The sequence below is a fragment of the Trachinotus anak genome, unplaced genomic scaffold, assembly GCF_046630095.1.
Source record: "Trachinotus anak isolate AG129_WGS33_773 ecotype Australia unplaced genomic scaffold, CSIRO_AGI_Tana_v1 ptg000003l, whole genome shotgun sequence".
Lineage (NCBI taxonomy): Eukaryota > Metazoa > Chordata > Actinopteri > Carangiformes > Carangidae > Trachinotus > Trachinotus anak.
The window spans coordinates 6,683,272-6,708,279 of NW_027273854.1; the positions used below are offsets into that span (position 1 = coordinate 6,683,272).

Here is a 25,008-nt window from a genome sequence, read left to right on the forward strand (position 1 = left end):
TGTTCATACAAAGGATTCACTGATGTCAACACACTAACTGTGCAGTCTACTGCGCTTAACCTACCTCAGACCTCTTTTTCTCTCTCATAAACAGCCACCACAGAAGTTCTGTAGCTTACGGCGTTTATCCAGGTGTAAAACGCGACTGTGTATTTCACGCGGCTTTGGTTAGTTGAGATATTTCTGGCGGTACGTGAAGGCAACATTGTTGACGAAGCCCTCGTGGCGCACACAGAAGTTTTCCGTTGCCAGTGGTAACCAAGGAGCCTCGGGTGATGAGCTGCGGAGCACAAACGGTAACGTTACATCAAAGAAATAAATAAATAAACTATCTTATCTTACAGGCTTATTCCTGTTCCTGCCCGGTGGAAATGGACTTCACTCCTTCTTCGTGTTGGAATTCAATTCTTGAGAAAGTGAAACCACATATACCGATCATCGACTTCGATTCCCCAGCAGTATGTGTTTTGATTTCTTTCCTAACTAACGTCTGCTAACGACAAAAACGTTTGTACATAACTTTTTTTATTTATTTTTATTTTTTTTACAAATGTATATAACCCTTAATAATGTTTCCTGTTAACACAATAGTCTGAGAATGAAGAGATTACCACCATTTATCAAAGACCAGCTGGTCTTTCCTTAAAGGTCCTTGAAGACTTTGACAGTTTTTCAGTGGAAGATGCTGAACTGGAGGTTAGTTCATTATAGTTTTTTTTCATGTGTTAATAATTGTTGCTCATGTCTGAATCCCCAAACTTCCATGATTGATAATCACTGATATTTGTTTGTTTTCTCAACTAGAAGCTGTTAAAATCTGTACCAGGGACATGCTGGTCAGAAGAGACTTGTGGCAGCCTGAGTTTGAAGTCGGATGATGACAAAATAGAAAACACCACTGCAGCGCAGTGGGGTACAGGAGGCTCTGATGCTGATGCTGATGCTGAGGTGGGTAAAATCAATCTGTAGCCACTCTTCTGGTGAGAGTAAAGCACACTAGAGCCATGATACACTTTCCTTTCCTTTCATTTCCTGTCTCAAAATTAAAGGTAGGTGCTTGTCAGGGCAACATCGTGGAGTTGAACAGAGCCAAGCTGGATACCTCTGCAAAACCAAACGTGGACAGCATGAAATCTGATTTCCCTGTCCTTTCATTTGCGGTGAGTCTCACAAAGTGAAAATTAAAAGTAATCTTTACCAGTTATGGTTGATGCACATAATTATTTTATAGGTGCCATAACCTCTTATCTAAAAAAAACAACCTCTTTTTGTATCACGCAATCATTCAGAGGCTTGACCAGTGGGATCTGGATAGTGTCCTCCAAAATCTGAAAGACAATGGTCCGTCTCTCTGCCAACATGTGTCAGTTGAGCCTGCAAAAACATATGCAGGTAAGTAATCATAACATACATCCCTTTAGCAATGTTGAGCAACAAAGGGGTTGATGTATTTCATCATTTTTGTCCTGTTTCCACACTTTCTGTTCACAGATGACAAGTATAGGTCCCAGGAAATAATGCAGAGGCTGGTTGCTTATTGTGAGAGCCAGTCTAAGTCTGTGTCAGAGCCTGGGGAAAGTCCTAATCTCATCAGGTGACTTTGGAAACTAATAATAATAATAATATTAATAATAATAATGGTATCAATTATAATAATAATATGTTTCATGCAGACGGAATAATGTGTGGAGCAAATCATTGGAAAGAATGGCAGAGATTCCCGGCCACCAGGAATGTCCCACTGTTCATATTGACTTACGGTTCCCTGATCCTTCAATAAACCCACCAAGAACATCCCCAAATCTTTCATCACAGTCTAAGTCACCGGCCAAATACAACACTGCCCATGAAGCACCACCTGCAAAGACACCCCCCAGCTGCAGGTAAATACAGTATATCCTGCACTAGAAAACATTTGTCATGCTTCAGTCTAACACGTGTTTCATTTTTCATCCCTTTCTGTTGTTTCTCTGCTGACAGGGGGGCGACTGGCAAGAGCCTGTTGCTTCAGAAAATAAAGGAGATGAATCAAAATGGGTGCAAATTTCCCAATAATACCGATCCATCAGAGTCAATATTAGGAAATGAAGCAGAGGAACTGAAAGACGAGCCACCGCAGCCTGCAGAGCCTGCATGTAGCCGTGACTCACAACATGTGTGGTTAGATAAACAATCTCCGCCTGTACAATCTGAGTCCAGAGAACCTAAAATGGAAAACCCACCAACTGTTCAGCAAAGTTTAATTAAAGAACCAAAGCAGCAGAGGTATGGGGTTTCTTTTATTACTCATTCAACACATCATTGACAATAAACAAATATCTTAACACTGATGATGCATCTATTAGTGACCAACAGAGACAACAACTTAAACAGACGTTACAGCGTGAACAGCATCAGCAAATTCTCAAGCAGCTGGCAGCACATTGTCCATCCAAATCTGTCTATCAGAAGCAGACAGCTGCTGAAAGGACTGATGTTCTTTATGATGTCGTAAGTTCCACAGAATTAAAACAAAAAACAAAAAAGAAATACAATTAAAGTATTTAAGAAATCTGTCTTCTCTTATTCTGACTTATTTTATTTTTCAGGAAGCATCTCACCTACAATCAGTCAATCCACTAACAGAAGATGTTAAAAATACGGGCTGCATGCTACTGACCGTCAGCCTCTCCAGTCCTGGGATGGTTGGAGACAGAGCGCATGGAAAAAGGAATCCGGCTGCAACCAAATCACACGTCTACAACACTTTAGTGGCTTGGTTTCTGTCCTTGGTTAGTGAACACTGGCTCCTTTCTTCTAGTGTGAGTCAACGTTTGTTGTTTGTGACACCGAGTTCATGCCTCACCATGTCAGGTTGCTTGTTTATCTGTCATCAGGTTGGCTCAGACGCACTTGATGATGATAATGATGATGAAGCTGAGGGTGGTGCGAAGGTCCCGTTTGGAGTTGCAGGACTTCAGCAGCTGTGGACAGAGGATGGACTGGTTTTGCATGTTCTAGCTGTGGCTCGTCACTGTTATAAACCAAGGGTACGGTAAATAGCAAAGACAAACAAAAACTCTTGAGGCTTTACATTGTCTGATGGTTTTGGCACTGTGTTGTATGTTGTTCTTTTTGTTTTTATTTTATAGAAAAGGGACATAGACATCCACGCACCTTTCTATAACCATGTGTCTAGGTTCCTCTCTGAGACCTCACTCACTCACATTGCTCCCTGGCTACCTGAGCTCGAGATCTTGCTGAACCAACAAGCCTACATGTCACCCGTCCGTCTGCCTTCCTCCTGTTTAAATTGTTTCATCTCTGCCACCTCCGACAAAAAGGTGGTTTGCTGCAGAGAGTGTGATTTAATTTACTTTAAAGATCTACGATGATTTTGCATTCTGCTGACTGCATCTTGTTCCCTCGGCTTTGTATTTCAGGTTATTGATAGGACGTTTGGTCTGACTCCAGGTTTTTACTGGCAGACTATGGAAACTCAGGAGCGTGCTTGTAAGAGGAGAGAGACCACACAAGAGCTGCACACAGAGGTGAGCATGTTGCCCTTCAGAGGGGTACTCTGCAGGAGCAGTTGTGCTTTTTCTAACTGTTTTCTTTTGAGCAGAGGAAGCACAGAATCAGAGACGCAGCAGTAAAGGTGGTGAAACTGAGCACACGGTGTGTTAACTTTCCCCTTCATTTTTGTTGTAGGTATCAGTTGCTCTGGGGTCCAGTGGCTTCTTCCTACAGCCCCTCATAACACACTACACCCTCCAGCTTATCGTCGATTCAGGACTCGACGTGTGTGGTCTGAGGCTGATTTATCCACCGCACAGGTTCCTGAGTGACACTGCTGGTAGGGGATAACTAAAGCCATGTGTTCATAAAATTACTCCCCCTCTGGCCCTTTGGTCTGGTGTACAGTACATCCTGGATCCAGCTCTGGCCTTTTGCCAGTCTATTCACAGAATAAAAACATCTCTCTCTTCCTCTCATTCATAGGTGATGTACCAGTTAACCAGAGAGCTGATGACGCCTGCCAGCCTGTCCTTGCCTTAGCTGTTCGGGGTCCTTATGCCCACTCATTGTTTAAGGATATAACCAGTTCTTTAGACCCTCTGCTGCCCAAAAAGATAGATCCAACTTCTGCCAGCGGAAGTCAAGAACCTGCTCTGGTCTACTCCCCTCGACTGGCCAGTCAAGTCCACAGGGAGCTGTGCTTTTGGTTTTCAGGAAGATTTCAAGGAGGAAGTGCACAGAATCACAACCAGCCTTTGAATGGGTTTGTTGTTAAAATTTCAAAATGCTAAAATTCATTTAACAGTTTTTTTTTTTTTAGATTATTTTGACCAAATGTGAGATGGATTTGATAAGAATGAAAGGAGGATGCCCTAATCACATTTAGCTATTTCAAATAAACTGCAAATAAATTGAAATACATTTTTGATGTGACTTTTAATGGTGCAACTCTAAATCTAAAGCTTTTCTAAAGCTTTATGCTCTTAAGGAAACTTTCAAAAAATATATAATAATATTAATTTCTGCTGAGTATCTTTTACAGTCAGTTGTAACAGTCTATAAAGGACAGTCTCTTTATAACTGAGACACATTGTTACAATCAGTCTCCCTCACTGTTGTTTGTAGAGTTGTGCCTTCGGATGACAGATCTGGAGGCAACCTGTTCAGTTTGAGCAGATCATCTGCCTTTCTGTGTGCTACAACTAAAGGTACTGTAACTCAGCGGGCCGAAACTATCACAAGAGGGAGAACTGGCTCGTGTCCGCATTTCATTTTCAACTTTCATCTTTACTGTCCTGAGGGGAATTTTGTTTGCAGCTAGGATAAGCGATGTTTACTCCTAATCCCTCTCTCTCTCCTGCTTAGCTGACATACTGCTCGTGGTGTCGCCTGTTGTGTCTCCATGTTGCTATGGCCAAGTGTTGGCTGTATGTGAATGTAGAGGCTTCGGTCTGATGGGGCTTCAGAGGCTGCGGCTTCAGAGGAATGTAGCCGCAGTCCTCGGACTCGCCAGCCAGCAGGTAAAACTACAAGATACCCAGGGAGAGGTCAGAGATTCAGAAAGATGCTGTGCTAGATTATTATCACATCCTATTTTCCAGCTGGTGCATCATGAAACATAAAAGTACAGTAAAGGGAGCACAGATTCCTCCTTGTACTTCTTTATGATTCATTACAGTAGTGGAGTCTGTGTATGTTTTTCCTAGACAAACGTGTTCTGCAGTCCACCTGCTGTGACCCTGGATCAGGAGGAGGTGGAGTTTCCCTCTCAGTGTCTGGTGTTGATACTGAGGAAAGAAAATGCAATGCACCACAGTGTTAGTCTTCCAGCAGGTCTCAGATTCCATCTCACATTTTACCTACAATATAATACAAGTTCATTCATTGTAAAAAATACATATGTAAAGTACAATTTTGGATATAATAATGCAGATGCAGTCTAAAAATAACTAAATATAACTGAGCTAAATTACTTAAATAACGTTGCCTGATGCCTGATGCCACATTATTTCAGCTCTAATGAGAGAATTTAAGGCTCAAAAGCTTCTCGGCTGCATCCACTCCAGGCTTAATGGTGTCGACACAGTAGAGCCAAGCTCCTGTTTCCATACTGTGCCCTACAGCAGTAACCTGTTCCACATCTTTGGTAAGCACTGTGTGCTCAGTGTCCTGAAAAACCTTAGCAGATGCCCCTCTACTGTTGCCATTTATGTTTCTTATGTACAGTGTGCTTTATTTTTAGTTAGGTCCATGTGGGCAGTGCCAGATCCTCCTGGTGTGATCCTTTCCCATCACAAGCGTCTATCCAATTCTGAAATGGAGCAGGTGGTGATTTTGACCCTGTGTGGGAAGGACATGAGCCAAGGCTTGAGCCTCCTACACAGAGTGCTGACAGAAGGGCCAGAAGGTGGGTGAAGTTCAACTATATTTCCAAGAGCACAGCCTGTCCTGGGTTTTGGAACAGGGGGGTGGCATTAGAGAAACAAAACACACTATCAGATACACGTAGCAGCTGACATAGTTTAATGAATTAACCAATCAATGAATATGTGAGTGAATCAGCAGCATTCACCAGCATTGTCTTAACTTAACCCTGATGTTTAAATGGTTGCATCATGTTTTTATTCGATATCCTAGGTGATGCACAACATGCACGATTCAACCTGCTTGGCTTGAAGTGGCTGCCTGTGCTGACTCGACTTCAGGTGCAGGAGCTCAGTCCGTACGAGGTGGGAGAGCAGCTCTACCGCTGCAGCCAGGACAGTCTGATGTCCTCCCCTGCTCTGGTGTGCGCTCTCAGACGAGTGGATGCTTTTGCTTCGCTGCGAAAGCTCCTACCGCACAATTACCCCGGTAACCTGAGTGTCCTGATGTCACCCACACCTGAAGTGGCCTTCAGACAAGCCTCCCTCTTCTTCTTTGACCATGAGCTGATTCCTGGTAAGTTTGTTAAGCACTTTATAAAATAATGCAATCAGGTATCAGGTCTATGATCAAATCTCCTGAGGGATGCTCCAGTATTTCTGAGTATTTGAGTCTATTACAACTTGTAAGGAAAACATGTGTGGATGATTACACACATACACAACTACTTAATATAAATCAGAGTAACTAATATATTCATGCAGAATTGTGTAAAATAGTGGCAAACACTATTATAGTGCTGTAATACTGTTGCTTTCTGTGATGCTTCAGAGCATTAAGAGTGACTTTATGTTTAGATCCGCAGATGCAGCTCACTGTGGGCCTATTCAAGCCGAGCGTCTGGAATCACGCTCTGACTAAAATATTCCACAAGCTCCAGCAGAGTGGCCTCATGTTGGTCGGCCTGCGAGTAGTGACCCTTGGCAGGAGCGAAGCTTCCTCACTACTCTCTGCAGAACGTGTAACTAAAAATGTCTACCTGAAGAATGTGTTTTCATTGATGCAAACACAACTGTAAGCCGTTGAAAAATCATAGTGTTACCTGCTCTTTGCAGGAGTCCTCAGACTCGGAGGCCCATGTGGAGTACCTGTGCTCTGGCTCCTCACTGGCTCTCTGCCTCCAGGGAGAAAACGCTGTGAGGAGGCTGCTGGACGTGCTGGGCCAAGAGGACTCATCCCTCTGGACAGACTGTTATGGTATGGCTCATTTTTACAATGGCATCTGTGGCCAATGCCCCATACTGCATATTGGTACATATTCCAGCACAGGTTTGCTATGCTGCTGTATGTTTATGTGTCAGTAACTAATGTCATAGGATCTGGATCGCATCAGATTGCAACAGAGGATGTGAAGAGGCTTTTCCCAGATGGGCTATGCTGTCCTGAGACCGGCACGATGAGAAAGGAACAGGTCAGTCCAACACAGGACTGCAGGCGACGAGACTTCAACATTGCACTGCTCCGAGTACCTCTACCTGATAAAACACAGGCATTCTGTGTCTGCTCTTGGTTTTTTAGATACTCAGCATGTGCTCAGACCCATTAGCCTCTGTGGAGCGTGAACAGAGGTGCACACTGGTCCCTGTGGCCCAGGAAACTCTGTCACCCTCAAATCCATCAGCACTAAGAGGAGGTTTGGACTACTTGCCGGGTTTAATTTTCATCAAAAGAAATATATGCAGAATATGTGCATTAATAGCTTTTGTTTAAAAACAAGGCTGGATGCTACAGAACTAGACTGTGCTTTATATTGAGGTTGCATCAGTGGTGCGCCCACACTCACAGGAACACACACTGAGCTGATTTTAAAGTCAAAGCATTACCCATTGCAAGGTTCAATCATTTATAAAAGCAAAACAGGCCCCTCTAAATTATTTAATCATTTATCGGGACCTTAGCGGGGATGTTGAAATGTGACTCAGTTGTAGATAACCTTTGTAAACAGTGCGAAAAACAAATGTCCTGTTTTGCTTGTTTATTGGTAACAGGGTCCCTGATACACAGTCCTGTCTGGCAAACAACCTGTCTGCTGATACCCTTAAATGCCCCACTACTCAGCCCAGTGCACTCCCAGCTGGAGATGCTGGAGCAGCTGCTGAGGTCAGGCTGCCATCTGGTGGCAGGCAGGATGAGCATGTTGGATTACCAACAGAGGAGGCACATCGCTGAGACACTTGCAGTGGCATCAAGTGGAAATGAGAGGGTGAGCAGCGTGGCCTTGATACAAGTTGCTTCAGAGCGTATTTTCTTACAAACAGTGCCACTAGCAGATGGTTTTCCCCCTTGTCTATTGTGTCCTTAAAAGATGACTCATCTCTACACGGCTCCCTGTCTCATCATGGCTCTGCAAGGAGAAAAGATTGTAACGGCCTTTAGCTCGGTCCTTGAAAGGTATGAAAAAAAACCCCAACTCAAACCTAATATATTTAGTATACATAAAAATAAACAGCTTTTGCCTGTGCCTCCCATTGTTACACTAGCATTTACAAGGACAGGCCAGACCTAGAAGATGTGGGGGACATGTTCATCTACCCAGGAAGTGAGAAAGAGGTAAATTGAATCAGCTCTTGGTTTCAGGGCTTTTATTTTAAAATGTTATTTATCTTTAGCTGCTTTATGAAAACTAATACAATGTAATGGGTTGCTTTATTTTTTGTAATGTCATAAATGTTTTCAGGTGGTGCAGCAAATATTGTTTTACTGTTTGTGAGCAAGTCACCTTCAGTGTTCTGTTCTGTCCTCCAGGCCAAGCAGCTGTTATGCTACCTATTTGATGCTTTGTCTTCTGAGAGCTGCCACGCCATTGTGCCATAAAGTTCAAATGTGTACAAAGCCATTTTCCAAAGAATAAGCAGCATCTGTAGATATTTTCATATGGTTTCAGCTCTGAAAAATGCATTTCATAAATAGTTGTTTCAGTTTGTTTAAATATTTTTCCATACTGCTGTGATGCAATAAATGTATTTTTCTTATAAATCACCCTTCTCCTCATCTGGTGTCCACATGACTTTGAGACACGGGCAGTATGTTTGAGACAAGAAGTATTCACACATTTCAGATGAAAAATTATTTTAATTCTCAAGATGATAAAAATAATTTTGTGAACTCTGTAAACCATTGCATAACTGTAGTGTAACAATTGAACAAGTGTTAACAAACTAGTAATACACTACAGAAATTATGCAGTACACAATCCTCAATGTAGAAAAGAAAAAGCTAGTATTCTAAGACTTGCACCAATTTTTGTGTTCACAACACAAAAAATATCAATATACCAACAGAATTATTTCTACGATTATCAGTAGAGAATTTCCTACATATCCATACAGCTCGTCACAAAATAAGGGACATATTTCTTAATCTATCTATAAATAATGTCTAAACTCACTGACATTAAGTAAATAAATCAATGAAATGCAGTTTCCTCAGATATAACACCTTTTCTATTAAATCACTGTACTACCCTGAGAAAAATACATTTCTTTCCTTATATTTCCTCATTATGCTGACAAATAGAAACTTGAAAACTTGCATTTGTTTTAGTTCTAATAAATTTTATTGAATAGCAGTTCACAACTAGATGCTACATCATAATGAATTAACTGCGCTCCATAATATCCAGTGACCCATTCATTGAATATCTAATTTAGAACAATACATTCAATATTTCAGGGCTTCAATGTTATAATAACATTTCTACTGAAATTTTCTAAAGTGTATGGAACAGCTGGTTCCACATTCAGATTATTTACTTTCGACACCACCTGCTGTACTAGTATTTTACTAATTTTAAACAGTTCCATACATCATACTCATATACACGTACAAGATTGCATAAATCTTCAGGCTCCATTTTCATAATATTAAAAACAAAAAAGACAACACAACAACTAACAATAATGCAAAATAGATTAAACTATTCCAATGCAGAGCATAATGATACATCTATTACAGTTCATTTACAAGATTCTTCCTATTTGGTGCTTTTCCTCACAAACAACTGAGTTTTTGGTGGCAAATAACCAATTGAGATCAAAACTGTGTTTTCAACGGTTAGGTATTGCTGCGTTTTCTTAAATGGTATGGCAAATACAGACTAGGATAGTCAGATTATTAGTCAATTTAAATGGCCTGAATGCAGGACATTGTTTCATAATCACATTGTGGTCCACAAAAATATTGTTTTTAAGGCACTGGAATTTTGATTCTAATTAAACATTTGATCATCTGACTGAGAACAAATGCAGTCTCAGAAATATTCTCTTGATACCAATCAACATTATGCAATTATTAAAAGGCACAGATGTACTTCAAAGTGTAATTGGTCCATTAGACATAAATCTAACAAATCTGAAGAATGTAAAGAAATGTATGCTGTGCTTACCAAGTCAGTGTTTGTTTCATTTCTTTTAAGAAAACTTGAATTAGGGTAAGTAGACCACTAGAGAGATCAGGAGCCAACAACAATTTACCATCATAACAACTCCGTATTAATTATGTCTGTATCTGCCATTGATGCTAGTCACAATCATTATCTCCCCTGTAATTTTACCAAAACAAACAAACAAACAAACAAACAAAAAAAAAACTAATTTGGACCACGGCTTTCAGAAACAGAAATCGAAAAGTCAGGTAAAAAGAAAGCACCTTACAGTCAGGCCTATCATAACAGCATATAATGCATAACCATCAGATTTTCCAAAGTGATTGAGATTATCTAGTTAAGCAAAAATCAACAAACAAAATTAACTTCAGAACAGTACTGTAATGAAGTTTATATGGCCACTTCAGAAGCACAAATGTCATTCACCTTTGACATTCCTTCACTGTAGACAACAATTTAACTGACACTGAATCCTCGCTTAAGGTCAGCATGTGCTAGCCAGTATTGCACAAATCTGCCATAAACGCCAATGTATACTTAACATGAAATCAAATGTACAATTACACATTTTGTGAGGATCTGACCCATGCATTTTTGATCATCTGTGTATCGACGCACTATAGCTAACTTTAGTTAGAAAAAGATGCCATTAATTACTGTTAATGAACATTATCTATTTAAGGTACTAGGTGATTACTTTGTAAAATCAATTTAGGTTTCTTACTGAAAATAAAAGTAATGATGAAATGTAGTACAAAAGAAATAACAATAGTACAGGTCTTTGGTAAAACTGCGAAAAATGGGCTCAAGTCCATTAATGTTGTAAGCAAAAGCCATTGGCATAGTCCTGTTGTTTACTCACTAAGAGGATATATGTCTTACTGAATGAAATATTAAAGCAAAAATCCATCCAAAAACAGAATTCCTGCCGCTCACAATGCTGGACTGTGTCTGTGTTTCGTCTGGTGCTCTGATCTGCCATTTCTAACTGTGGGCAAGACGCTGCCCGGTTCACCAGCTACAGGCTGATCTCTCCAATACCTCAGCAATCATTTGAATTCTGTTCAAGGGCAAATTTTCTCTTTAGAATACATATTTGGACAGCTACTAGAACACTACTTTGGTTCATTTTCAGATTTTCACACTAGACATCATTAATTTAGTTGGCTTCACAGGCGTAACAAAACAGACCAGAGGACCCTGTGGAATTAGCTGCACCGTACACTGCTATCCAGTGTATGGGGGGGGGGGGAAATCCAACAGAAATACATTTACCTTCAATCAATTGAAAAAAGGGTTCATCTACAGCAGTAGAGGTCTGTGACATCATTCTAAGTGATTTACAAAAGCACTGAAACTTTGACTCAAATGGATTTACAAATGAAAAATTCAATCAAATAAGATTTAGTCAAGTTAAATGCATAAGACAGATTATTTCATAGTATCTGAAATCTGACCTGTGGATGCACAACAACATTCAAACATCTAAATGTATAACAAGAAACTACATTAATACCTTTTCCAGTAGCAGCGAAGCTTGCAGAAGTTATTAAGCCTTTACTACACTAAAAATAAGTCAATACAAATATTCTGGCAGTGTGACACAGTGCGAACTTTTTTTGTTTCCTTTTTTTTTTTTTTTGTAGCTGGTTAATATATCGCATAACATGCAATTCCAGAAGTATTTAGCCTGCCTTTTATGCTGAAATATAGTCATGAAAATGCTAAAATACCATAACCTTTCTTGATATTTTTCCTCTGAGTTGCTTAATCGTCATTTATGTGAATGTAAACAATGCATTTTCCCATATTTGTAAGTAGCAAAAGGTGTACCTGGAGATACATGATTTTCTATTGAATTTAAAGCAAGAATAAAAAGATTTTTTTTTTAACACAGTAGAAGGTCATTTCAATTAGAGGAACCTAAGCACAAATCCTTTGAAAAATCCAACTTACAAGTTAACTACAGAGTTCTTCATTCGCTGCAGAATTGTTACAATAAAACAAATTAAAGTTACTGAACATTTTTTTATACGTTTCTATACAAATTCATGTGTTCCACGTTTGCATACTCCCAAACGTTAAATTGAAAAACCTAATTTCAAAGACTGAAGCTGCATCGAAGGAGCACCACGACCAAAGAATGAGTGGGTGGGTAGTTGGAGGGGAGAGGGGAGGTTCGTTTTTAAGGTTGAAGTCAGGACACAGGCACTGACAACGCTTGTTTTCAATTACCTTTTGCAGAAATACTTAATGGGATTGGCCAAATACACTGGCATATATTTATATATACACATATATAGTCATACACATGTCGATGCTTCTGCAAAGTTAAACAAGAAACATTTTGTAGAAACCTGTGCACAAGCTTCAACTACTTGTGTTTGCTCTGACAATTCTACACATATCCTTTTCAACTAAGGCAAGGCACTTTAGAGTTAGAGGCCGATATGTTCTAGACAAGGTCAAGAGGCTAGATTCCTACAAAAATCACCATTTCAGGCTTTTAGCAAATACAATACATGCTTCTCTAATGGCTAGGCTATATAAATCTCTACAAAACAAAACTAACTGATTGAACAGCCTTAACATGTAGCATGTGCCTTACTGATATTACAGCTGCTGGTTATGCCTAAAATGCATTTTAAATTTGCACTTATTTGATTGAAATTTTATAAATCTAACTATGAAAGTAGAAACTATTAAGTACTTTTCTATGAAATCTTAATAATATGTAGAACCATGCCATGATTTAACAATAGGAAACGTGAAATATTCAAATTATGTTTCACAGTACACACAACGCTTCAGACATTAGCTTATATATATAAAAAAAATAAGTATAAATCTAAAAAAAAAAAAAAAAAAAAAAAAAAGACACAAAAGAATACCTACAAAGCAGCTTAAAGCAAAATTCTATATACCCTTTAATAAAGTCCCAGGTCAACAAAGTGCTTTAATAAGAAATCAAACTTCTTGAGAAAGTTGGTCAAAACAATGATGCTTGACTGGTCGCATTAAATGTTACTGAAAATTTGGTGTTTGAAGAAAATGCTGCTTTACTTAAAGAGGAACACTGCAAAACCACAGCATTCATGAGTTTCTGATTCACTGCTGCTGCTTGATAGACACAGGTCTTCAATTAGCACTAATATCTCATCAGATGTGAAACATTTTACAAATCTGCATGTTAAGAGTCTACTGTTTAACACTTTGGCCAAGGATTATCATTTTTCCTTTAATTACTCTGTATAGTATTGAATGCAAAAATACACATGTGTTCATTCCTGAGAGCACGGAGCTTCTAAACATTGTAGTGCTTTCTGATACGATGTGGATCATCACTTGACAGTTTTGGAAACTCTGTGCTCTGTGAAATTATGTGACTATACACTTTTTTTTGTCTGGAACTTCAGACTAATTAGGCTAACAAAAAAAGATTTCCTCTTTAATTAAAGAAAAATCAGCTTTGGGTTTTGCCCATTTTATGTTTAACATCACCAGACTAGTTTGTAATTGATCTCACTATTTTCTAGCAGCATGTTTCTAACATTTATACAGTGATTTCCTTGCATTTGAGATCCTAAGATGAAATGACACTGGTTGTTTTGGTAACATTCAGTCAAATTTGATCCATAAAGGAGATTCTAAGATTTCCCAGTGAAGGTCAGTGGTCTACAGAGCAGCTCCTTTTTATTTGGAGGATAATTTGTTCCACAGACTTTTTCCACTTAAGACTTACAACATGTGACAGGCAGAGGAAGTTTTTCTTATATGCATTTTAAAACTCTGATATATCCTTTTTTCAGCTAAGATACTCTATTAAAGTACATTTCCACAGGATTTTCTGGAAAGTTGGGGTTAAACTGCCTCCACATTTGCTCTGGGCAGATTTTAAGTGCATTAAGTTAAGAAGATGCTACCTCAGGAGATTAAAGATTTATCCACACTAATACCAAAGTGCAGTGTTAACTATTACCAACTCAAACAGCAAGAGGTGTGGCCAGAAATACAAACTCACATTCATCAATATCTTTATGTATTAAGCTTTACACTGAGTATATTGGGCCTGTTTGCCTTTTATTTATCATTAATTTTATACAATGCATATTTGCGTTTTGTTGGGGGAAAGCACAACTGCAGCTGTGTTAAGCCAAATTCAAGTATATCAAATGTAGATATGTCTGGGCACAGGGTCTGTGTCCTTCAGAGGGTCTGACTCATGATTGAAGATTTGAGAAAGGGCAACAGAAGGTAGAGAAAGCTATCTTGTTGATGGAGGTCATGTTCACATAAAATGAGCAAAAGCTAGAATGATTGAATTCCCTGTACACAACCTGATTTGTAATACTATTTCGTTTTGTCAGTCAAACATCATTTTGTTCTAAATTAATTCAATCACTGTATGAAACAGACATTGCTATTTAGAAAATGTAATATCTATTAGTAGTTTTTCAAAGGGCTAATTCTTTAAATAGTACCTTGAGTAATTGTGTATCACCACTTCAATATTTTCGTTCTACAGTAGGGACATTCTGTTTTACTAGGTGCACAGTTCTCACATAGTACATAATGTTGGCAAGGCTGCAGAACAATGCAACGATCATGCTTTTGGCAAACTATACATTTCTTTGACTGAAGCTGATATATTACCTGTTGGGGAAGAAAAGAGCGAATATCAGCCGCAGCTTAAGAAAATAACAGTTCATGCAGACTTTTCAAATGAGCATGCTTGATGACAAAACGCAGATCTGAAAGGTAGTCTGATAAACTATTTTAAAAATCTATGTAGATGCTACGAATGAAATGCTGTGTGTGATCTAGTCTTTCTTACCCCGTCTATAAGGTCTAGGTCATTACGCAGCTGACTCTGGATGGAGTGAAGCTTTGACAAGGGGAGCTGGTCTAGCTCGCCATAGCTACGCAGAAGAGGTGTTCCAGGGGTGCGACAAAGCACATCAAAGTCCCCTTGGAGCTCTTTCAGCTTGCGCTCTGTTTCCTCCCATTTCTGTTCGGCCAGCTGCCGCTCCGCCTCGGCTGTTTTTGCTTGTTCCTTTGCTTCATGAGCTTCTTTCTGGCATGCTTCACACGCCTGGAACAAAGTTAAACCTTGTGATTAGTTTAAAAAAATAAAAAAAAACAACTTCCTGTTTATAAAGGGAAATAATTTTGATACACTACTAAGACATGTGTTGCAATAAGAGGTCATTCATCACACTGACTTGTTTGACCTGATGCCAGGCCTCCTCCCATTGTTTGATCTTCCTCTTGGCCTCGTCCAGTTCTCTAAACAGGCGGGCCAGATCAGCGCTGCTGGTTGTGGAGGTTAGGCTGCTGAAACCTGGAGATGGACTCGGTGAAAAGCTGCCACTTACAAAATCCCAAATGTTGCTGGCTCCTCCATTTAAGCCTAAGTGAATGATGTGTTGAGATCACAAGACCAGGCATAAAAATTAATTGTTACTCTTGACTTTGTGTGTAACTTTAGAGCAATTTCATTAATAAATTTGTTTGATAATTCAATCAATCCTTATCTGGTGTTTTATAAAAGCAGTAATTTAGCTTTGAGAAATTCCTTGTTAAAGGGGCCCTATCATGCTTATTTCCAGCTCTATATTTTTATTCTGAGATTTGAGCAGCCTTTAATGATTCATAATTCACTAAAAGTTCTTATCTATCTCAAACTGCCTGGTACGCAGCCCCTCAACTGAGCCTATAAATAAATAAATAAATATATATATATATAAATAAATAATATATATATATATATATATATATATATATATATATATATATATATATATATATATATATATATATATATATATATATATATATATTACACCAAATTTTTACAGAGAGAAATCATTTTTCTTACTGAATCAAACTCGTAACAGTCATACTTCACAGCTTTAACTAATGCAGATGGAACTAGAATTATATTTTAAGAAATGTTGAAGGTGGTGCTCAATGGATGAAAATACAAAAATGTGAATATTACTGAACAGAGTAGTGGTGTAGCAAGTCTAGAAGACTCTTCAGGTATTTTATTGACATTCAAGACTCTGAGATTTAAATCTCAAGTCGCATGCTTTCCATCTCACTTGAAGCAGCAGGTCTGATGCTATCAGCTTACCCAAAGAGTTCTGGGAAGAGGAGGTGGGTGTTCCCAAGAGGCCATGCTCTTGCTTGGCTAACATATTTGAAGGTTGATTTTGCTGTGATACTGCGCCAGACAGGAGGGACTGCGACAGGGACTGGGAAAGGGAGCTTAGCGGGGAGGTGGAAAGCGACGACGAGGAATTAAAGGAGGACGATCGTGCTAGGGAGCCGGGAATGTTAACAGGAGCGGATCCACCGAGCACCCTCTGACCTGTGGGGACAAACAAAATGCTGCTGAATTTACCAAGCACATTATGATGAGAACTTTCATGATCAAATGGTCAAACAGCTCAAAGTGCTTTAACAAACTTGGGGTCCTTACTTGCCAACCCAACACTGTTGTCCTGCTCCTCTAACTCCTTATCAAGAGATGCAACATTAATGTCACTAAAATTGATGTCCAGAGCAGATCCTGAGGGAAAACACAATACATCTAACTAACATTTGAAAACAAAGTACAGAATGGTAGTAGTCAGCTCAGCCAATGTCCCATTGCTTTCACATGCACTTACCTATGACAGATTCCACCGTGTTGCTCCCTGGATAGAAAGGAGTGGCTTTTGCATTCATTGTTGATAAGGTGGTGGGTGAAGAACTATCTGAGCCAATACTGGAGGCCAAGCTGGATGTTATACTGGAGGTAAAGCTCGATGCCAAAGGGTTCACCGCAGAGAATACAGTATTATGTGTCTAAAGAGGGAGCACAGAAGGCATTTGTTAATGAAAGTTTAGATTTTCTAAAAAAAAATCTAAACTTTATTTATTTTCTAACTAAATAAATCTGTCATTGATCATATAATATCATCACTATCACCACAAAGAAACCATTAAAAACACAAACCTGTTTTTCTTGGTCCATCAGTTTTTGATCCAACTGCCCCTTGTTCTTGATCTAAAAATGATCAAATAACAACAAAAAGGCAAATTTCAGAGACATAAATCTTAACTTTGCATCCGCACAGTTACTATCAATTAAAGGCATTTTTACACTACACATAAGCCACAGACTTAGAAAATAAAAGAGCCTATTTAAACACAGATTCTTTGCCCTTGAACATTATTCACTTTCTCAGACAGAGCTAACTGTGACCTGATGACAGGAGCAACATTACACACTGATGATTATCTGTAGTTCTTGTTATTGTGATGATTGAATTGAATTACATTTACTAGAATCAGAGGTGTGATCATGTGATTTTACTCTTGTAGCTCTGGGAATGACTCAAACATATTGCCTTTGATTACAGTTCATGCTGAATAATAAAACCAAACACATTTAATGTGAGTGGGCGGCATCCTTCAAACTAAAAGGAATTTTTAGTATTGAGTTACAAATACTCCTGGCCACGTCTCCAGTGTGAAAATACGTTTTAGGCTGTCTGATTGTAAGATTCAGCTTCTCAGTTAAAGAAAGGGCAACATTGATTATAAATATATTCAGAAAAGCTTTTGACAAGTTTTCTTTAAAAAAAAAAAAACAAAAAGTCTTATCACCCAGATATAAATTACTTAATACTTTTTAGATCCTTGAGGCATTTAAGCAATGCCTATGGATGCATATTTTAAGAAATCTCATAAAGTGAATGATCTCACCACCACAATCATCACATACACTTTGAATATAATTATATATAAGATAGTATATGTAGTGTTACTAATACTAAATCTGCAGAGCTAAAAAAAAATGCAACAATGAATTTCATGGGAAAATGGCTCAGTGATAAAAATTAAAATGAAAGAGAAATAAATGAAACAGTGACAATGATACAACAGTGAAGTGTCAGGCTCTATAGTTGTCAGTGTGTTGTATTCCTCCTAAAGCTGAAGAGAGCAGTCTGTGTACCTGATCCTCACGTTCAAAGCCCGGAGCTTTAGGATAGTTAGACGTCAGAGATGAGACACTGGATGTGGTGGACTCTGAACATAAACTACTATTAGTTAAGGATTTGGGCCTGCTGATGGATCCCACTGGGGATAACAAAGTGTCGCTTCCTGAGCTTGGCGTTACAGTTGAACTATTAGAACATGAAACCTGAGAAAGAGAAGCGCACATGATCTTAATAAAATGATGATCAAAACATTAAATAAATAAAACCATTATTCTGAATGGGCTATGAAAGTGATGACTGCTGAGATAGACATGAGAATCTATCTTAGATTGAGAAGGTAACAATAAATGATGGCTGTTTTTACTGACTAACACTGAAATAAAGCTTTCAATGAGAAATTGAACCTGTTCTATTAAAACAATGTGGTAATGAAATGTAAAACAGTAAAAGAAAATAGCAACAAAGACAAATCAATGTAGAAAAAACATGCCAACAGAAAAATGAGAGCATGGTAAACAACAAGTAAAAGGCTGGTTTGAATCAGCTGAATTGTTATTTAGTTGGTTTGGTTACAAAAGCAGCCATGTTCTTAAATCTTTTTAAAAAGACTGTCTACTGTTAAAGCCCAGCACCCTCGCCAAACTGATTCTGATAAATCTCCTATTGAAGGACGGCTGTAACAACAGAAAAAACATACACTTCCCACTTGTCCGTTGCTACTGGTTGCGCTGGTGGTGGAGTTTCCTCCACTGTTCCACTCACTGACCGGACACTCTGAATACTGCTGAGAGCCCAGCTGGGACTGTGAACTCGACTGTATCGCTGATAGCAATGAACTCATGGTCTCCTCTGTGGAGGGAATTCCTGGATGGGTTTTAAAAGGACGAACATCAAATTGCATGTAGTCTGCAACAAACCAGGTTTCCAACAGCCAACATCCAATTACATCAGTGTGAAGAAATCACAGACTCAAAAAGATAAGAGGATTTTTATACTTTATACTGAGATCCTGACATTTATACATTCCACCAATTGACAAAGCATTTCCAATCAAAAGCAAGTCTCAGGATAAAAGTTAGTATTTTGTCATTTTGTAGACTGAAAGCTTAAAAAAATCTTTTAGCATAAGAAGAATTAATTTCAGTCAGATGTGTCAATCATATAATTTCATTTGAACTTTATCTTTCCTCTTATTTCGACAAATCAAACGTAATAAACATATCATCAGAGTTGGCAATTAACATCACTTGGTATGAAAAACAGGTGCTTTTACTCACTTTCTACATGTGCAAATGCACAAAACGGTCCTCTGGGACAGTATCCAGTTTGTCGCATGTCATTGCATTTTGTAGATTTGTAGATCTAGGAGAAAGAACAACAAATCACAAGGCATTGAGATCAGTGAAGCTACATTGTCATTATCAGCCAAAGCAGTAAAACTTGAAATATAACAGTTTATTTGACAAAAACTCAAATTATACACCGTATTATACTGAAACTTTTATTGCAGCAAAGGTGAATGCGACTTATTGCCATTTTAATTTTAGGGAAAGGAAAATTCTCTTACCTCCGGGTGAAACTGCTGTTCAGTGCGAGAGTGACAATACTGGCAGCTGTCTCCACTGTCACACTTTGAGGGCTCACCCCATTCATCCCCATGTTTCACATTTGGGCAAGGAGTTGACCTGCAGCGTTAAGCAGAATTATTAATACACTGAGGTTACACAACCTAAAACCATTTGTTACTTTGACCTAAACTGAGTCATCTTACCTATATTTGAACTTCCGTGGATTTCGTCTTCGATCTCTACTGTTGTGGTAGTGGGGGCAAGCATAGCCCTGTCTGCATAGTCTTGGGGGCTTAGTACACTGATCTGTTTTATAATTGGCTAAAACAAAGTTGGTATCTGCAAAAAAAAACCAAAAAAAAAAAAAACCACAAGGTACAAAGTATAAGAAAATAAGAGGTTCACTCCTTTGGAATGAATTGTGGTTTGGTTGGCACTGAATGAGACCATCAACATTTAAGACAGGGCTTCTCACCTTGCCACCGAGGGTCTTCTGTAAGAGTTTTCTCAATCATAGCTTGGCTGGCTAATACACCAGGCTGCAAATCAGGAATACCTTCACCAGATCCCAGCTGTCCATTTTGAAGAGCCTCTTGTGCTTGGATCTCTCTGTGCACAAGACAATGAATGTTATTCTTATTCCTTGTTCCTCAAAAAGCAAAAAAAGAGGTTAGTTTGTTGCCCTTAAACTTTGGACACTTGTTGTCTAGAACGGCAAATATAGTGTGAAGGAGAATTATCTCAATGGCCTCTCTAAAATAACCAATCACAAGCTAATTTTGTGATTGAACTGCACCTTTTCATTAAATATTTTTTGAATCTAAATCTCAAAATGCTAAACTGATAAATACAAAGCACTGTGAAAAAACACAAGTGATACCGCAGCATGCGTAACAGCATGATGATATAACTCACACTATACATCATGAAATATTATCTAAACATAATGAAACATTTCAATCAGGAAATCCTTTGTTTAAAGTCTTGTTATTAGCTGCTATCAGCTAACCTCAGCACAGAGCTGAACATAACAGGTTTATTTATTATCAGGTTTTCAGAAAATGCATCAAGCCCAGCCCTAAAAACAAAGATACAAACCAAACTGTGAGTCTGGCAATCCATTAAACCCCTGCTATACAGGTATTCTGTCTACATTATGTCTAAACTGGCTGATTTGTTTGTTCCATTGTGAGTGAAAAGTTTGGCAGGGAAAAGAGAGGCCACTATTTGCTTTGTATGTCACCTGATATCATAGACTGGAGGTCGGAGATCATGTGGCCCGTGAGCAAAAGCACAGTGGAGGCCATTCTTCACACAATGCCCTCGAGCATCTGTCTCATGGATACAAGTGCCTGTCTTGTAATAGCGTAGATGGTACTTGCGCTCTGTGTCACCAGTGGTCCGGTGTAAATAGGGACAGCTGGGGAAGCAAGGAAACAATGTCGAAATGTTTCAGTTAATGTGATAAAATGATTTGACATGACATTCAAATGATGAACTGATTTAGAATGAATTTGTGGACAATTTGAGAAATGTGTTTTTTTTTGTTTTTTAAATTGCATGAATCTTCCTCAAGTACAAGATACAATTGTTTACAACAATTTTAAACTGCACATGTAGCATGTTTCATATGACAAGATTACACAAGGACAAAATAGACAAGCACTGCACTGACATTTAAGACATGGTCCAGACATTTTGTGATGAACCCACAAGGCTTATAAATTACATTAAAAGGAATGAATTCTTAGTTGCACACATTGTAAAATCAGGAATAATATCCTAATGTGAACGCAGGGCTGACACACCAGCAATGCCTCCAGAAATGTATGTCCAATAAGCCTTTTGAATAAAGCAAATTTTCCTTTCTTGAGTAGCAACAGTTGCTATAGCAACACATAAGGTCATACAGAAATAGCTTCAATTGGCAGTGGAGGCATTGTAAGGACTGCAGTCATTCATTTTCCATTAGTGCAGTAATTTTATTTCTGTGTGGGGCTCAATTAAATGCTCCACCATTTCTAATTGCTAATCACACAGAGGGGCTGCTGTCTTTATATAGTACCCGATGCAAATTAAAGGGGAATGCCATTGCCACCCCTTTAGAGAATTCACATATCTAGTTTGTGTGCAAGACAGTTAATCAATACTTATGAAAATGCTTGACTCTCAAGTCGCAAACTTAAATAAAAGGAGGTCATATAGGGAACTGACATTTTTTTAAATATGAAGCTAGGGATGAAAATCTGTGAAATCATATGTTGCCTTTAGTCGGGGAAAAAAAATAGTATCACTCATTATTACAGTGCTGCAGGGCAGATCCAACCTGTCAATTAGCCTATTTCAAAGACAAGTTCCAACTAAAGGGTGAGTTCTTCAGAAATATTAAAGTTGGTACATACTCTACATAGAAAATGTAATGTTCTGCCAAAATCTGCTGCAACATCATACTTCAGAGAGGGCAATTAAATGATAAATACTGGTTACCAATCAACTCAGATTTTTCTGTGTATGTAAATAAATTCCAAAATAGCAGAATCATTCTTCCTTTGTTGGTGGTCACTTCTGAATACACAGTTCCTTCAACACATCTGATAACCAGACAGGCATGTTAGTTGAACTAATGTGCACATATGTAGAGTTGCAATAACTTGTTGACTGACAGAAAATGTATTGGCTATTTTGATAATCATATCAAAATAGTTTTTAGCTATTCTTTATATTGGCTGGTTGGAGCTACCGAAATGCTCACATTATAGGAGTTTTTATACATGATACTAAACTAAATTTTGTTGGGTTTACGTTACATTTGGTTTTTGGAAATTATCACATTTTCAGTATTTTCTTACATTTTATGGACAAAACAATTAATCAATAAAATAATCTGCAGATTTGTTAATAATGACATTAGTCGTTAGTTGCAGCCCAACACTTATGCATTAAACAAAGTTTGTGGGATACACGCTTATGTTAAAATAAGAAAAAGTTTTAGTTAATGAAAATGTACAAGCATAATAAAAACGCATGCTTTCAGTGCTCTGCAATCCTTATCTACATAGCACATCCTCTTTGGTCTGTACACTACAACACAATGAAAAGTGCTTCGTTTTGTTTAGGTTTGTCACTGCAAAACTCACTAAATGAAGCAATTAAGTCCAACACAAACAGAAACCACAGGTATATCCACACAGTTCCTCCCAATGAAGGCAAACCAGCGCCCAAAACCATTAAAGGGCAGACATAAACACTCAATCTACTACTTAGGTGTCCTGAAGAACTGCATTTAGTATTACAAATGGTATATATTTGCAGTGGTCTGCATCATGACACATCAAGCCGAGGGATGGCAGTGACTGAAAACGGGACTTACTCATCTCCATCTGGGCAAATGCCTGTGGTCTCGTCGTACTTCGTGCAGTACACGTCGGGGCTGTAGTTAAAAGTCCCGTCTCTTCTTCTTATGGGTCGTCTTCGCCGCTGGTTGAGAAAATGCCAGTGAAAGCACGTAAAGGGTCTGTGCTGCGTACACTTGTGCTGGAGGAACAGCGGACACTGCTCCGTCCTGAACTCCTTCAAGTATCTGAAACAACGAGGAAAAGCAGAGGGTTTCGTCAGACACCGGGTTTTAATACGACCACTATCTAATCGTTAAGTCGAATAAAAAAAAGTTCAGTGTGGTGTTATGCTGCTACTGGTGTAGGCTTCTCTGTATTTTGGGTCACTAACGTTAGGTCGCTATTCAGAGAGCAAATTACGCAAGTTTTTCGACGCAGCGCTGGTTGAACGTCCCTGAGCGTACGTCTATAAATGTGCGTAGCAAGAGGGAACTCAAAATAAGGCCGAGCTATTTACAAGCAGACTGGTTAGCGAGTTCCTGGCTAATCATTTAGCAGACCAAGTTCACGGTAAAAAAAAAAACCCCACGGATAATTCAAAACAATTCCTCAACTCTGTAAAACAGCTGCTAACGGCTCCGGTGACGACTGGCTGGTCGGTGAAGCGATTTAAGATGTCCGTGTTCCCCACATTAGGGCTGGTGTCGTTTGCTATGTAACAGTCACAAAGCCAGGAAAAGCACCATGTTTTCAGCGCACTCACACACAAGAGTTGAGGAATGCGAGAAATGCAAACGCGCACGGCTGCAGGTGCGAGCAACATTTTCGACAACGGGCGATTTCGCCGTTTCTTCGCGGCGGCTTTACTCACGTATAGTGGGTAGGTTTCTCGGTTTGAGGAGACGCATTGGCCGCCGTTTTCGAAACCGACGGCATTTTCAGTCAAAACAATGAACTGCGCATGCGCTCGGATCTGTTGCTCGATTGCGTGCACGTCCGCGCCTGCACGCCGGCGCACTGCAGGCCACCAAACGGCGGCGCAGGGGGCGCTGCAGGAGCCTCACATGGTTTTTTATTTTTTTTTATTTTGAGTAAATGTACATTTGAAATAAATTAAGGAATATTTTCCCCAGCAACAGTGACAAAATGCCGTGATTGATTTTTAATACCCTCGAAGCTCCACTTATTTTAATGCATTTATGCAGAATATTCTTTACAAATGAGGGCCTACAGGCCTGTGGCCAGGATTTTAGAAATGCTAAGGTTATGAGTCAAAAATTTTATCAAGGATTTATAAGCTACATCCAATGTTTTGATAAGCCACGTTTTTTTCTTTTGTTGTCTGTTTTGAGGTTTGTTCTTAGTGTTGTGTTGTTGTTCCTTAAACTATACGTTTTTGTCTCTGTTGCATTATCTACTGTATAATTCTGGGGGGAAAAAACAAATATCTCACATCAAGTCCTTCAAAAATAAAATTAACTTAGTTTTGACATAATATTTTAGGTTTTTTTCTTATTACAAATTTGTTTTTTTTTCAATACCTGTCTCCAACTTTGCAGATTTAAGTTTTGGTGTTAATAATCAAGTTTTTTTTTTTCTATATACAATATATATGGAGCAAACAATCTGATGAAGTCTGCCTCATCACTACTGAGGCCAATCAAACTCCAGTCCCTTTTCTTTCCTTCTGAATGTGGGAAGCTAATCTCTTCTATTCAGCACTTTTTTTTTTCCTGTGAGGGATTTTAATTTACAAATGCAATTATACGTTTAATCCATTATTCAGCTGCTGAGGTCCACCGAGTGCA

At 38.8% G+C, this 25,008-nt stretch overlaps 3 protein-coding genes across 10 annotated transcripts in view; 1 reads left to right on the forward strand and 2 right to left on the reverse strand.

The window, feature by feature from the left end:
* Positions 1 to 194, reverse strand: part of mrtfbb (myocardin related transcription factor Bb) — a 76,213-nt gene extending 76,019 nt beyond the window's left edge. For 3 of the 5 annotated variants that reach the window (XM_071470297.1, XM_071470287.1, XM_071470329.1), the window contains exon 1: positions 65 to 194. The gene's annotated coding sequence lies outside the window, so the exon portion shown is untranslated. The remainder of the gene's footprint in view (positions 1 to 64) is intronic. The other 2 variants (XM_071470312.1, XM_071470305.1) reach the window with 1 other exon arrangement.
* On the forward strand, positions 93 to 11,552 carry LOC139613526 (dynein axonemal assembly factor 8). Of its 3 annotated transcripts, none has more exons than XM_071470265.1 (29): positions 93 to 458; positions 592 to 696; positions 808 to 948; positions 1,050 to 1,160; positions 1,290 to 1,392; positions 1,492 to 1,594; positions 1,674 to 1,883; positions 1,981 to 2,265; positions 2,346 to 2,490; positions 2,589 to 2,771; positions 2,877 to 3,029; positions 3,132 to 3,323; positions 3,423 to 3,530; positions 3,691 to 3,835; positions 3,982 to 4,261; positions 4,624 to 4,706; positions 4,864 to 5,018; positions 5,205 to 5,331; positions 5,513 to 5,644; positions 5,741 to 5,905; positions 6,136 to 6,438; positions 6,720 to 6,883; positions 6,978 to 7,119; positions 7,239 to 7,333; positions 7,441 to 7,555; positions 7,911 to 8,125; positions 8,228 to 8,313; positions 8,403 to 8,472; positions 8,668 to 11,552. In XM_071470265.1, exons 1-29 carry the CDS (start codon positions 372 to 374, stop codon positions 8,734 to 8,736), a joined length of 4,272 nt encoding a protein of 1,423 aa, XP_071326366.1. In that variant the 5' UTR covers positions 93 to 371; the 3' UTR covers positions 8,737 to 11,552. The 3 variants fall into 3 exon arrangements, with proteins under 3 accessions (XP_071326366.1, XP_071326358.1, XP_071326375.1); XM_071470257.1 differs by having other exon boundaries at positions 94 to 458; positions 805 to 948; XM_071470274.1 differs by having other exon boundaries at positions 94 to 458; positions 910 to 948.
* On the reverse strand, positions 8,975 to 24,216 carry unkl (unk like zinc finger). Of its 2 annotated transcripts, XM_071470350.1 has the most exons (16): positions 24,072 to 24,216; positions 23,236 to 23,445; positions 21,109 to 21,285; positions 20,341 to 20,474; positions 20,069 to 20,204; positions 19,865 to 19,982; positions 19,575 to 19,659; positions 18,995 to 19,161; positions 18,312 to 18,500; positions 17,310 to 17,360; positions 16,981 to 17,158; positions 16,791 to 16,880; positions 16,443 to 16,679; positions 15,529 to 15,716; positions 15,141 to 15,398; positions 8,975 to 14,959 (listed from the first exon to the last, which is right to left on the reverse strand). In XM_071470350.1, exons 1-16 carry the CDS (start codon positions 24,134 to 24,136, stop codon positions 14,804 to 14,806), a joined length of 2,439 nt encoding a protein of 812 aa, XP_071326451.1. In that variant the 5' UTR covers positions 24,137 to 24,216; the 3' UTR covers positions 8,975 to 14,803. The 2 variants fall into 2 exon arrangements, with proteins under 2 accessions (XP_071326451.1, XP_071326458.1); XM_071470357.1 differs by lacking the exon at positions 18,312 to 18,500.
* Positions 24,217 to 25,008: the final 792 nt, after the last annotated feature.

Coding starts and splice junctions, on each gene's coding strand:
- LOC139613526 (XM_071470257.1), top strand. CDS start 372: ATGGACTTCACTCCTTCTTCGTGTTGGAATTCAATTCTTGAGAAAGTG. Junction 2,491..2,588: donor CTGATGTTCTTTATGATGTC/GTAAGTTCCACA, acceptor TTTATTTTTCAG/GAAGCATCTCACCTACAATC. Junction 8,314..8,402: donor TTTAGCTCGGTCCTTGAAAG/GTATGAAAAAAA, acceptor TTGTTACACTAG/CATTTACAAGGACAGGCCAG.
- unkl (XM_071470350.1), bottom strand. CDS start 24,136: ATGCCGTCGGTTTCGAAAACGGCGGCCAATGCGTCTCCTCAAACCGAG. Junction 23,446..24,071: donor GAGAAACCTACCCACTATAC/GTGAGTAAAGCC, acceptor TCGTTGTTTCAG/ATACTTGAAGGAGTTCAGGA. Junction 21,286..23,235: donor ATTTGCCCAGATGGAGATGA/GTAAGTCCCGTT, acceptor TTGCTTCCCCAG/CTGTCCCTATTTACACCGGA.